Below are 15,173 nucleotides of genomic sequence, written 5' to 3'. Positions count from 1 at the left end.
TAAACTGATTTACAGGTAAACATACTTAGATGAGTGTATTTTCCTATCAAGATGAAAGCAGAATATTCAACTTTCACTCATAAATAACATCTGCAAGAATAAAATATGATAAAATATTGTTAAATTAAGCTTTCTTGCTGTGTTTGGCAGTGTTTTAAGTGCTATGAACAGATTTTGCCTTAGAGCAAGAAACCTATTAAATTGTTGGCCACTCCAGTCACAGCTGAAATCACAGACAGTGCAAGAGATATTGAAGAAGATTTGGTTTACCACAGAATTCCAGTTAGGAGCTATTCATAATAATAATTATTATAAATGTAAACCATATGTATTTGTTTTGATGAAGGTCATTTTTTTAATTTAAAAAAAATAACATGAATGATATAATTATGTCAATAAAGTTGCTGTAAAGAAAATAAGGTTAAATTCTCATGCTCCTTCTGTTGGTATAAGAAGACATTTTGAAGTGTTCATTGTTGTTTACAAACAGAGTTATATTCTGACTACTTTCTTTAATTTGTGACTTTAAAAACTCCTGATATTCTTTCACAAAATGCCTGAAAGTATGTTTCTATCTTTAACGCAACACAAGGAAAAAGTACTAAAATAGTTCATCAGATTTACTCTTGGTAAACAAATATTTCTTTCTAAAATTGATACATAAAAGTCTTATAGGGAAACTACATGGCAGAAAAACAGGAACAAAGGCTGGTCAGTCTCAGAACACCTTCAGCTAAAAAAAACACACAAGCAAAAAAAGGATTGTTTCATTTGCAAGGAAAACTTAAGCCACAGCCCAGACATTTCCCAGTAAGCTTCATGTATCAGTCTGTTTTAAGTTCTGAATTCAGAGCAAATTCAGTGTATTTGCAAAGACCCTTCACCACCTTTGCTGTTTAAAACTTAGTTCTGCACTGCAGACATTGCTTGGTTTCCAGCATTTGGAATCTCTTTCAAAGTTAGCAGGCCTTTATGAATTTGACGATATGCATGCACAGCAGGCACTACAGTACATGTGGTCAAAAGGCCAAGAAGCGCCTCACTACAAGAAAGACATTGAGGTACTGGAGTGCATCCAGAGAAGGGCAGTGGAGCTGGTGAAGGGTCTGGAGCACAAGTCCTTTGAGGAGCAGCTGAGGGAACTGGAGTTGTTCAGCCTGGAGAAGAGAAGGCTCCTGGAGACCTTACTGCTCTCTATGACTACCTGAAAGGAGGTTGTTGGGAGGGGGTGTTGGTCTCTTCCCCCAGTAACAAGCAATTGGGCAAGAGGAAATGACCAAGTTGTAGCTGGGGAGGTTCAGATTGGATACTAGGAAACATTTCTTCATGGAAAGGGTTGTCAGGCTGCCCAGGGAAGTGGTGGACTCACCATCCCTGCAAATATTTAAAAGATGTGTAGAAATGGTACATACAGACATGGTTTAGTGGTGGACTTGGAAGTGTTAGGTTAATGGTTGGACTTGGTGAACTTAAGGGTCTTTTCCAACCTAAATGATTCTATAGTTCTATGATTCTATGCTGCAAATGACTATGTTTAAGGGTAAGTTGCACGTGATTCATAGAAGCAGACTGAGATTTGAGCTATTTAAATTAAATTTCCATTACACCCATAGAAATATATAAGCCTTATGTAAGTCACTGGATTTTTAATCTCTAATATAGATGCCAATAGTTATTTACTATTTAGACTATGAGATCTTTAAAGTTACAGATCATTTCTCCCAGTGCTCTCATATTTACTACGAATAATATACCTCTAATGCTGACAAAAAATAAAACCAAAATTGAGTTACTAAATCTTCAGTGATAAAGTGAAATAAAAGCCAGTAAGTACAAGAGTAACCTCAAGGTATCTAAATATGGGTAAGACTACCATTTCACAAGGTTATTACATCTGCTTTCAGTTAAAATTTGTTTGTGTATCTAGCTGATTCTGTTTCAGGAGGCCAGCGAAAGCAAATTGGTCGTATTTGTACCTGTTTCACAAGATACATTATAAAGCATGAATAGCAATAATTTACTAACACGCTTAATGACAGTTGTGCCAAACTGAACCTACAGAATTTTTTTTTTTTTATTTTAGTAGCATCTGAATGTCTTTATTTTATAATTTATTTATATTTAACTGTAAAGGCAAAATCAATTACTTTTTTCCCTTCCATTTTCCTTGCACCTTTAAATCAAGAAGAAAATTGCACTTAGGTTAATTTAACAGGCACCAAAGCAATTATATATATATATTTATCAGCTGTTTCAAACTGTACCTTTAAGTCATAAACTTCTCAAGGGAGATCCTGCAAAGGATGTTGAGTCTGTAGCCACGTACAGTCAACTGAACTAAACACAGATGAAGCAGATTGCTGGCAAACACTTTCAACACTGTGAACAATGAATAACAGAGCTTTTTCTTTATTGTCTAGCCTGGCTCTCTACTCATTCTCTCATTCTATTCACCTCACAAGCTAAAGGTACTAAGGCATGGCTATTATCAGAGAAAGATAGAATACATATAGGTAAATTCCTTTACACTGAAGTCAACAGGACCATTCATTATGTAAGATTTGCAAATGCACCCTAGAGCAATTTAGAGGTACAGACATACATTCAAGTGACAGTAGCTCAAAAACATCCTAGTATATCAACAAAGCCAGGGTACCTTCATGTAGGTTTACTCTTTTTTTTTCGGCAAATGGAAGGAAATTCATCTTAGCCTAGCCTGCAAATAAAAGGGGCCATGAAGGTTAATAATTAGGCTGAGGAATGGATGAGAGCTACACCCATACTTTTAAAGATTTGCTTATGAGACTGGCTTAATCATGACTAACTGATAGTCTAACTGTCTATAATATGCATGTTTTCACATCACCCCTATTTTGTTCAGCAACAGTGCTGTCCATTCTTTAACACGAAACAATTCTTTATTACAGAAGTCAACTTTTCTTTCAAATGCATCACTGAATGATGCTGGCAGTTAAGAAACCATCAATATTGAATCTATACCCAGCAGGTAAAGCTGCACAGTCTCATTGAAAAGCACCCTTTGGTGCCAACAATGTTGTTACACAGCTACACTGGGTAATAGCTATCTAGTTACAAATGAACACATCTTGGGAGTACAAAAGAATAGCGCTGCTTTGAAGGAAAAAAAATAATCAAAATACATCCAAACAGAAGTTCTTTTTAAGTTGTCTTTCCACCAGTACTCGTCTGGTAATTTAAAAGAGGCAATGTTCAGCTGATCAGTTAAAGTGAATAATAGTCTATTCAGGCATTCATGTTGCATGATATGGCAGCTCATTAAGGTCTAAATATTGCAGCACATGCTTTCAGGTCTATTCCCTTCAGCAGCATAACATTTCATTTCTCCTGCTTCTCAGTTCATTTCTGTCCTGTCTTAGTCCTCACCAGGTCCGAGATTATGTTTCTTAAAACCAAATGGCATCTGTAGGATGTAATTTGTGAAAAGAACAGACTGGAGCATCCTGAAACAGAACAGAAGCTTCAAGAAAATGTAAGAAAATTGACATTTCAAACCAAGATTCAGAAAACAGGATAAAATCTATTTCTAGGCAAGCTGTAGGGTGGAAACTCAAAAAAGTCTAAAAAACCCCAAAGAAAACATAAGCATCTTCCCTCAGAAAAGCAATTAAGAGTGAAAATATTAATGGCTTTCACAAAAACAGGTGTGCATTTATTACCTCTGACAGCCTGCCTTTTATCATGTACTTGGTGTTAGGTTCCTCTGAGCTTTGTACATTGGATTTATTCACTTTGAACAACCTTTCAGAAAATAGTTGTAGACAAATATTGTCAAAGAATTTGCGAGACAGCAACATTTCTTTACACCACACCTTGTTGCTCCTGTCATTATAGGCATTTCCATGTAACTCTCCCAAAAGCCAAAGTTGGGTTCAAAATTCAGAAAGTTAAAAAAAGAAAAAAAATTACTTGTGAGAGTACAGTGACAAGACCTATGATGAGCTACAAAGGATAAACACATACCACCCACCAACTGCAAAATAACTCAGCAGCCACTAACGGAAAAGGCTCAGGGCTAACACTCTCCAGAAAAAAGCCCAACATTGAATCTATTTCAGAGCTAAATATAACCTCATTAAGACATAAAAACATGCAAATCTTTCCTTTACAACATGCTGAAGTTCACAGGAGATGATAGAATCAGGTCTTATTCTTGCTCCTATATTTAAGACATACCTCAAACACCCTCTGCTGAATTAAATGGACAAAAATATCAGCCAGTGAAACCTCCAGAATTCTGCTGCAGAAAACTAGTTGCAGCTCAGATGCACCTGCAGTGGGCTATAAACCTGTGCAGCAGTAAGGATGCTGAACTACCCGTGCCTCTGGATCTGACAGATAACTGCCTGCGTCAGCCCACATTCAGTAAGACAGATCCAGAGGGCTGCAGTTATTTCAGTTAACTTGATTATGTGTCTTTTTGTTTTTAAATGAAACACAGGTGACAACATTCATGGCTGATGGAACTTGCATACCTACAGTGTTAAATTGTTACAATAGTCTCTGGGACAAACACCAGCCTCTGAAAAAAATCCTGGAAATAGTTCAGGAATTAAAAGAGGCAGTATTCTAAATATACAGTCTGCATACAGCTACAGTGTTTACAGACTAAGGGAATTCAAAATTGTGGATTGCATCAATTGTCCAGTTCCCAAGAACTGAGCGGGAAATCACTCTTTTTGCCCTAGGAATACAGCTATTTTGTGGTCTTTTACTTAACACAAAACATACTTACTGTGTATCTGAGGGCAGACGGAATCAGGTTTTGCCATCAATACTTTCTGAAAGATAATAGTGGCTCCCATATTCAAACAATAACAAAAAAACAGTATTTAAAAAATTTAAATACTTGCACTTGACCATATCAAGTTTTGTGATATCCTAAGTGGTGACATAATTTAAGCAAAAAAAAAGGGTAACACAAAAACATTATTTTACTAACAATAGTTTTATTTTATGCAGGATGTTTCATAAATTTTTTTGGATAGTTTATTCACTAGAACTGCTCAGAAACAGAAATCAACTCAGATGTAAGAACATACACATTTAAAGCCAAATTCACCCCACTTCCTTTGAGGCCTTTCAGTGGGCATTTAAAGTAATAGTTTAGTCACCATTGGTTTTTGAGGATTTACAAAGAGGTAAGCAATGTCTGACTTACCTTTGAAGGCAACACTCATTTTCCATTGATTCTAGAGTGACAATGCTCCTTACTTAGGTGTGAAAGTTAAACCACCTGACGTGGGATAGATGAATTCAGGCCGTGTTCTTAAACACCACAATATCTTTCTCAGTGAAGCCAGTAAAGTAAATGTTGAGTTTATATAAGCATAAATGACGAAGCCTTCAGAAATTATTCTGTATTAGACAAGTGTGAATGAAATCAGACTGTCTTTGTTCTCCAACATCACATATACCTCTCAGCACATTGTCAGCTCAAAAGATACGTGGTTTAATTTAAAACAGTATCATTCTGGTAATGTGAAACAGAACTTTCTTGTTATTAAGTATTTTCTGAGACAGCACAAGATTACCCATTCACATCCTTCATGAGAATACTGTAGATCATGTACCAGCAAATTTCTCCTCACTAAAGAAAATCAAAGTCCTGACATTTGAAACTGCTTTGTCCATGATTTTGAATATCTGTTTGTCTCTGTACCTCCATTCATGGATTTATAAATTTATCAGACAGCCTATAGGTACTTTTGATTAAGGTTACAGAGCAATTTATTAATTTTTTACATTATTAAAATGCATTTCCCCTTTTCATCAAATAACAAGAACAATAATCTTTCATGATCATTTCAGGTATCTACTTCCTGTAATTTCTGCTGTTTTGGAATATTCAGTCTAAGTAGATGTTAACAGCTTGATGATGGTTGATGATAGTATTTTGGCCCTGTTGAAGTCAATGACACAACATTCATTGAGGTCAGCAGGGCATCATTCCACTCATGGCCTAATTCTGAACAGATCACAATTCAGGGATTTAATCCGTGACTCAGAGTCCATGATGTTCCACACTGAAAGGCAATGAAATGGAATTTGAGACTATAAGAGTCTCCAGACAGCCTCCTCACTCAGAGGCTGTCACATTCATGATGTGATTTAAACATAGGGTTTAGTCTGAACCAAAGCTAAAAGGCAGACCAGAGAAAGGAAGGAAATCTTACGCTGCCCTGATCACAGATGTGTTAAGATCCAGTACATATCCTCTTGAAGGAAGTAATTTTATGTGTAATTAAAAAGAATTCATTTTGATAAATTACTTATAAGTCACCTAAATAAATATCACCATTTCCAATTATAAAATAGTCCAACATATGGAAGCTAACATATGGGCCACTCAAAAATGGGCTAATTTTTGTAACTTACTGAAATACTGATGTAACATATTTTTACCTTTAATCTTGAACTGTGCACTTTGAGTGTTGTCAGCAAATACAGTACCATATTCCAGATTAAGTATGTTCATGTTCATCAAGTAAATAGTGTCTCTGAGATTAATAATGGAAATAATCGACTGTCAGATGAAGCCAGGACTCCCCTAGCAGTCACATCATTAAGCTTCAACAGCAAGTGAAACCCTTTTTGTGGTTAAAAAAAAAAATCTGATCCATGACTGCAGCTTTACAAATCACTTACTCATAACTTCATAAAACCTGAAGTGCATTTTTTGTTTTATTTGCATTCTAACACTATCAGAATAGTATTACATTGTCAAATTAATTGTGCTGTATACTTGACATATAATTGAGTATCTGGTACAGAATTTAAACTCTGGATCTGGCAAATTGACTGTTCAAACATAAATCCAACGAGGACTGCATGCCAGCTGCGTGCTAACAGGGTGAAAGGGACCAGTCTGACCATGATACTGAGACTCAACTCCACAGACGTCGCTCTTAGTTGCCTGGTGGGACCAATAGAGGCATTTAGACATTCTCAGAGAATACAGATTTATGCGATTTGACAGAACTTAGAATGCCAAGACCCATGTACATCTCCCCAGGGCCAATGTCACTTAGTTATGAAGTAAGCAAATAACTGAAATGTTTTACTCAGCATTCATTTTTCTTAGGCTTCCAAATGCGATTCAGAGATATAAGCACTTAAATAAAGCCTTTCTAAAATACATTTAAATCTTAGGTGTCTCATAATTGGATAGTTCAAACTACAATATGGTACAAATAATTACCAACATTTAACACACGGAAAAACAACATAAAGTATTGAGACTAGTTTTCATAAGCATCTTTATGAAAGTGTAACTGAAAGTGCCAGAACACTGTTCAGTACAATGTACCTTATCAGACATGTTTTTCAAAAAGGTCTAACAATTCTCAATTTTTACTGACAGTCTTAAACATCACTAAATGGAGAAAGGGGAGTCTAATGTCTGTGTGTATGTAGTGACCATTCTTCCTCTGAATGCTAGCAACAGAAGAGAATTTTGAGGACAACTCTGTACACTCACAAAATCACTTTATATTATAAAACTGCACTCATATTCTTCATACGCAGAACCACACTAGCCTCAATGGGAACACAAAAGAACTATTTAATTACTAATTTGACTTAAGATCAGCACAAACATAAAATTGGAATTTATCCTTTAATAGACAAAAGTTAAGTTTATTTTTTATATTTTTAATAACCAGGCCTCCACAGTATTCCTGCTTTTGCATACCACAACTGTCCTTTTATGGACGGTGTCAATGAAATTTATTCTACAAAGTTCCAGATCTGCATCTTTTAGTGGACATTCTTGTCAACAATATGCCTGTTTATTCAGCTTTCTGCGGTGTCTTGGGCTGCTATTCATACAGGCAGAAGGCCACAGTCTCAACAGAAAGTCATTCAGCTCCACAGATGGGATACCTCCTGTCTGGTACTAACTTTGGTCAAATGGTCATGTAACTTACCATCTAAAACTCAAGAAAACAATTAGTTGATTGAAAATTGGAGACTCGCCATACCTTAGGATTCCTACCTTGCTGTTTCCAAAGATGCTGCTTTCCCTTTTACATATTTTTAGCATAATGGTTTTAATGCATTTGCCCTCACAAGATCTAAAAATAAACATAGTTCTCTTCTACCTTTTTACGTCTGTATAAGAAACACACAATGCAACAAAATCTGAATAATAGATTATGCATTCTCTGAATCTGGAAAGTACAGTGCAGAAAAGAAATAGCTCCTAAAGCTTGCATATGATTAATGACAGCAATGACGCTATTATGAACGTAAGTGCGTGGGATAACTTGTATTCCAAAAGCAGCACAGATGATGCTCGTGGCAGATGATTCTGTCCACCCTAGCTCCTCAGAAGTTGCTTTAATAGGCTATTGTGGCATTCCATATGGCATTTTCTGGAAGGGGTTTAAAGGTTTCTTTCTATTTCCACAAATACAGGGTCTTAATTTGTACCTTCAGCTGCCCTAAAAACTCTGTCAGAGAAAAGCCTTTTTACTTGTTCTGATTCTAGAGTGTAAATTCTGGAAATTCAAGGCAAATGCTGAAACCTATTCTGTCAAATGCACACTGTACCGACAGACATCAACACTTTTCACTCTTCCTTTTTTTTTTTTTTTTTTAACACACCATCAAAAATGGCTTTAGAGAGAAGCCAATTTGCCAGAATGGTACTTAGAAACCAAAGTTTCACTAATGTGCCTGTGCATAATAACTGGTTTAGTATTTCCTTTGACATTACATTCCACCTAGCCAGAGGTGAGACCTAAGACTGAAGGGGAAAAAAACAATGGCTGCTACTAAATGACATATAAGTTATGGCTAGTGAGACTGTAAAATATCAATAGCATTGACATGCTAGAGGCCTATTTTGACATATAAAGGTCTAGGCGAGAAAGAGCTACTTTTATCTAGGTCATAGTAAGATCCAGAAGTCATGAAATGCATAGGAGGGACAAGAGAGCAGGATAAGACAGAGACATGATAGTAAGATTGGAAGGAAAGGCAAGAACTCCCTTATATTACAAATCAGCAATGGTACCCGCAATCTGTATGAAGAAACTCACTGCACTTTTGACATTGTCTAATGCTTACCACCCAAATATACAGTAATTACACGTGTATTTCTATATAGTAATTCAAAACTCTGATCCCAGCACCCACAAACCAACTGAAGTGTATTTCAAGACAATTCCAGTTGTAATAAAAAACAGATGGTAAAGGAAACAGATGTCTCTTTGTGATCTGATTTACACAACTGCAGACATTTACAGTATGCATGCATTTCCAAAGAACACTGAGAAAATTAAATTGAGAAATGGGAAACTTTTTTCTTAATGGGCATGCGCCAACAAAGTGTGATCCAAGAAGAAAATAAGCTGTTGCGAAGTCACATCTATCCTATCAAGCCTATCTGTTTCCAAACCAGTATCATAATACTGCACTGTGTTAAAGAAACACCAGTCGTGACAAAAATCAGACAACTTTGGAAATAGTTTACTGCAGGGAAACATCACTCGAATGTGAGGTGGCTGAGGGATGGGTGATTTTCAGGTTTCTCCCGTCTGAAAGAAGAGGTTAGCAATGGTAGTCCTTCAGAAATTCATTGTAGACAAAAGCAAAACATCCCTCAGCAACAAAGACCTGGAGTTTTATTAAAGATCTTCTAAATCTCAGATTGCCATTTTATGAAACATCAACAATAAGCCTTTGACAATGACAGCAAATATTTGCAATGGTCTCAGTGAAATTGTGCACAAGAATCATTAGAGAAAAGTGTTACAACAAAGAGGGATGGCAGTCTCACTCAAAAAAACAGAGAAGATCCTTGCAGATCCTCTTAGACAAGAGGCAAGGAGCCAAGATGTTAACAACCTTCAAAATTAAGTTAGGTTGAGGCAGGTCAACACTACACAAAATCTTATCCAAATTTAACTGCTTTTCTGGAAGATCTTGTTGTTGTTTTAGATTTTTGTCCCATTTCTTTTTCTCCATGTAGTTTACTTCAGGGTCACAAAGGGTACCACCTTCTCAGGAACAGAGAATGAAGTCGCCTCTTTCATCAAAGCACAAACCCCAGTGTAAATGCCACATCACTGAGCTGAAGGAACCATATCCTATAATCATGTCTGATACCTATGTCCATTCCAGTCCTGGCCCTGCCTGCTGAGACTGTAAATAAGGAACTAGATTCACTCAAATATTGTTTCCTCCCGTTGAAGGGATGCTGAACAGCCTTAAATCTCAGCTTATGTTTATCTTGCAATACTATAGTGACCAGCGAGACAGACAGAATGCATTAGTAAATCTGTCCAAAGGGGCTAATTATCACCACTGGGAACTGGGCCAGTTTAGCTAGTTTAATTTTATAAAAGCCATCATACAAGCATCAGATGGTAAGTACTTTCAGAAACTAATCACTTGGGCTGGAATCAAACTGGTGAGCTGAAGGTGAAAAGCTCCACATTCTATTACTAATCCCCTGAGCTATAGAGTCCCCAGCTGGTAGTTCTAAAAAGGTTCACACAGCTTTGTTTGAAAGGCAGCAAAAGTAGTTACAAGTTTGGGTTTTTTAAAAAAACAAACAAACAAACAGAACTCACAAAACCAAACAAAACAAGAACTCACACTTGCAAGAACAACTATCTTTTTCTTAAAATAATCTCTTTGAAAGTAGCAGACTGTACACATTTTACAAGAATAAACAAACTTCTCTAATATTTATCCACAAACTGGGAGTCAGAGATTATTAGTGCAAACTTCTGCTGACCAGCAGCATTTATTCTATAAACTTTGGGTATCCTAAGGTGTCCATTAAAGAATAACAGATATCTTCAATTTGTCTAATCTCTTCATTGGGCATGTTTTGTTTCCAGGCATGAATGCTACTTGGTGAAATTTCCCCTTCGTAAGGAAGATAGAAAAGACTGGTGGAGGTGGCAAACAATATTTGGTTTAAAGTAGCAGGAGGAAGAGGAATACCAAGAAAGGCAAAAATTTTTTCAGCTGTCTTCTGAGGAAAGTTCACAATATCTTCAAACTTGACCAGCTGATAATTTGTTGGCTGCAAGTCCCCGTTTATTCTCAGCGCTGCGGCTGTGTTTGCTAGCCATAAATAGGACAACACAGAAACAGCGTTTGAATTAGGATTTGAAAGTTCTTTTCTCAATGATTCATATTCAAAGGCATAGCCATCATTTAAACTACATTTTCCTTTACCATTCTCCCCTTTAAATATTGCAGCCAAGTGTTGTGGAACATTTTTCAAGGAGTAAAGGCTTGGCTTATTTTTATACAACATTGAATAGATCCACGCCCGTGGGTCCCTTACTACATATAATGCTCTCATTGACGGTCCTAGGATTTCCTGAAAGAAGGGAAGCTTTAATGTCCAGCTCCCACTGTTTAAACTAAGCACAGGTCGTGCATTAGGATAATAGACGAGATGTCTTCTCAGTTCCCTAATATATTCAGCGTCTTTATCTGGACTTCCTCTTGCCCTGTTTCTTTGCTCTGACAGAGATTCTCTCTTTTTGGATCTTTTCTTTTTGTCCTTGCTTATGGCTGAATGCTGAACAATTTTACTTCTGCTGGTTTCATGTAAATGAATGTTTTGTAAATGCAACTTTGTGCCTCGAACTAGAGACTGCAGCCACCCTTGGATAAGACGAAAATGACCATTCTGGACATCAGAACCCTTCCATTCGCATGGATCAACAAAGGAATCAATTTCAAATTCAGTCTCGGGAATTTCGAGATAGGGTGTAGGTATCCTGACGTACAAAAAGTCACTGCTATTGAAAAACAGCTGTTTTAGAATTTCTGCACCAGCAGTGGGAAGTGAAGTAATGATGACATCTGGCAAAACAACAGGGTTTCCTTCTAATTGTTTGGCTTTATTGCCTTTATCATGTTCTAGCCTTGTCATGTCACTGCTCCATTTTGCACAGATGGGCTGAGTACACATGCTCCATACATCCACTAATTCAATAAGCCACAGTGTGACAACGAGTATCAGGATCCAACGCAACATTTTACTGAAGGATATGTAAAACCGCCACTGAAAAGCCAGTATGACCAAACTAACACCCAAAATTAACCCTGCAATTATGTTCACTTTGAAACCAAACGGGAAAACCACACTACTATTTTTTATCCGTTTTTCCACAGATTCAGTACCTAGACCAAACTTGGTCACCTTGTTTTCATGAACTACTTTGGCAAAACCACCAAAGCCCAAGTAATTGAACCTTGTCTTTAAATTCTGATATTCAGTCACAACAGAGATTGTATTTTCAGTGTTGTTGACATTGAGCGAAATCTGAAATCCAGATTTTGCATTATCTATGAGTCTGCAGCTAGAAACATTGACATATGGGCCATAGAAAAGGTAAACAATCCTTGTAAGTGTGTTTTTCATTGGAAAGGTAACATTTACAAACTGAGTCCATCGCTTTTTGAATTCAGCAGCTTGTTCTGCCTCCTGTATCCTAGCAACAGGACTACTCCCATGATGATCAAACCAGAACATCTTGTAGTGGGCATCCCACACATCCATCATAGCTCCACTGTATTTGTTCTTAAAAGTATATGGTATGTATTTAAAATCAATGTCAAGGTTATGAAAAAAGGCACTGACAGAATTAACAGGAGAGTCCTCCTCCTTCTCAATATGGTCTACTACTAACAATGTCTGAGAATTTAAGAGCAGCAAAACACGATACACACTTTTCAATTTCATTGCTGACGTGTAAGCAGACACCGCCTCACCACTCACAAACATCATGTCTCCAGCCTGGGAGGCTGTTATAATTTCTCCAGTTGAGTCTCCAATCTCATCACCAATCCACTTCAGCCACTGGGCACACTCACCAAGCTGTCCCTCCCACGGCTGGTTGCACTGGCTCGTAGGAGATGGAGCAAAGACCAAGACATTGTTCAGGTGGCTGAGCTTAGGTCCATACAGAGCCTCAGATACAAACACCTGCCCATTGGGAGCAAAAGTGAAAGAGTTCTGGTCGGGATGTTCATGTCCCGGATTGAAACTTCTCCACCCATCAATCCAGGCATACGGCTGAAAGTGAACAATATCGTAGACAGCACGTCCACCGAGTTTTCCAGACTTAAAGGACACAAAGGTGTTTGTCTGAGTGTTTGGCAATCCAGCCCCATAAGTAACAACACCCCAGTTAGGAAACACATGCATTTTAGCAGTACCGTAGTCAGGAGGCGGCTGAGGAGTGATTTCGGCAGCATACCATATAAATTCAGTGTGGAGTGTGCTCCACCTCTGTGCAGTGGACGGCACCATTGGCCCATCCTTGGGTCTATGTTTTCTAATCTGCTGTGCCAGCCAGTTGCCAGCTCCGTTCTTCATGATAAACTTATCCAAGAAAACCAGTTGGCTCTCAGGACCATAAAACCAGTTGTAATTAGAATCTGCTACGCCCACAGTCCTCTGAAAGCCTGGTAATAGGGTGGCATAGTAAAACCAGAAGTGCATTTTGAGCCAGTTATTCTCCAAGTTGTTAATACCAAAGTGGCGCTGGGCCAGGAAAACATACTGGGTTACCGACTTGGCTGTATAACTCCCGTAAGCTACTCCCTCATCCAGAGACCCATCTACAATATGATTGAGCAGAAACATTGTTTTCTCCATCACATCAACGACAGTGTGTTTCCAAATATTTGCCTGAGATCCTCTGTCCGCCCCTGCAACTAAAGCCCCAGTAAGCAAAGCAAGCATGTTGGTTGCTTGGTGATTATGGAGAAGCTGCTTTCCCCAGGAACGAACCTTGGAGTACTCATACATTTCCTCACTTACAGACCATATCTTCTCTAGGTATTTTTGCCTTCTCTCATTTTCCAGTGAATTATAAAGGAAGTCAAAAGCAGTGGCAAATCCTGTTAGGGAGTGACCGAGTGGCACTTCATCTCCAGGTGCATTCTCAACCAACCAGTTTTTGTAGCCAGACATTCTATCCATATATTCTAGGGCAAAATCCAATGCAGCTTTATCTTCGGGGCACAGCAAACAATAAAATGCTAGAGGTGGCAGATTGTTACCATAAATCTCATTCCACTTTGCAGCAAAATCAACATGCTTGGGTGGAGGGAGGTAGTATAATGGGTTGGATAGCATAACCGTCACCGCGCTTCTGATGGCTCTAAATAGATGGGAATGGCTTGTGTGAGCCTTCTGCCTCAGTGCCTGGACATCTTCAGCATCAAAATACAAGCTTGGATGAAGAACTGCTTTTTTCAGCTTCTGTTCAGTACTAAGACTTTCAAGTTGCTGTTTTTCATATTGATCTACATTTTCTATGAAAGTCACCCAGTCAGAGTAATTGCTTACAGATTCTTCACAGGTGAAGTCAGCAAACATCATTAATGCTAGAAATAAAGTATGCCCTGTGAACATCAGAGCCATGATCCATTAGGTGGCTCCTCTTCCCCAGGAACGCATTTCCTAACAAAACACAATATTCAGTTATCAAACGCTGATCCAGTTAGTACAAAAATGAACATCTTAAGGCATATTTTTAGGAGAAAAGACTTAGTGCATGCTGTGCAATCTAACAGATACTCGGACCACTTGTAATCTGAGCTGCAACATTGCAACAACAAGGCTCTTGAAAACTTAAATCTCAGGTGCCCTGTCCGTTCACACATTTCTCAAACACAAGACTAAAGCATAAATACTAAAACTAGGGAAAAAGTAAAAGATTTAAGATATGCATATGAAACACAGGTTGACAAGGCGCAGTAAGAGCGACTGAAACACTACCTCTTGATAACTTGAAAAACTTGATTTGAAAAAAGGAATCGGAGTCACATATTTACTTTTTTAAAAAGCTTTCAATCAGGTCAAATTCCGCTTCTAGAGCTGACAAAAACTCCACCGATCACAAAACGATACCATTTATTCAAAACAATGTGTTATATTTGATGAAACAGGGAATCTACAGCACTTGGGAAACAGCCTCCAAAACTGAAGTTATTGTCTTCATCTTTCCCTTTATCTCAATTTGCATACACGCTCTTTCCATCTTTCTCTTTTGGGACTCATGGGAGGGAGAGACGGGGGAAAAAAAAAATTAAAAAAATCAACATAGATCCTCCATTAGCTCCTTTTGATGAAACTGCAGTGCTTTTAA

General features: G+C 37.8%; 1 protein-coding gene across 1 annotated transcript; it reads right to left on the bottom strand.

The window, feature by feature from the left end:
- Window positions 1–10,795: 10,795 nt before the first annotated feature.
- Window positions 10,796–14,446, bottom strand: DSEL (dermatan sulfate epimerase-like). The gene has a single exon (XM_010154003.1). It carries the CDS (start codon window positions 14,444–14,446, stop codon window positions 10,796–10,798), a length of 3,651 nt encoding a protein of 1,216 aa, XP_010152305.1.
- Window positions 14,447–15,173: the final 727 nt, after the last annotated feature.

Source organism: Eurypyga helias, unplaced genomic scaffold (genome assembly GCF_000690775.1).
Source record: "Eurypyga helias isolate BGI_N326 unplaced genomic scaffold, ASM69077v1 scaffold17636, whole genome shotgun sequence".
NCBI classification, from domain to species: domain Eukaryota; kingdom Metazoa; phylum Chordata; class Aves; order Eurypygiformes; family Eurypygidae; genus Eurypyga; species Eurypyga helias.
Note: the sequence above shows the minus strand (reverse complement) of the source record. Positions and strands in the feature narration are given on the sequence as shown.

Bases quoted from the DNA above. Each gene is read 5' to 3' on its own strand.
- DSEL (XM_010154003.1), bottom strand. From the start codon at position 14,446: ATGGCTCTGATGTTCACAGGGCATACTTTATTTCTAGCATTAATGATG.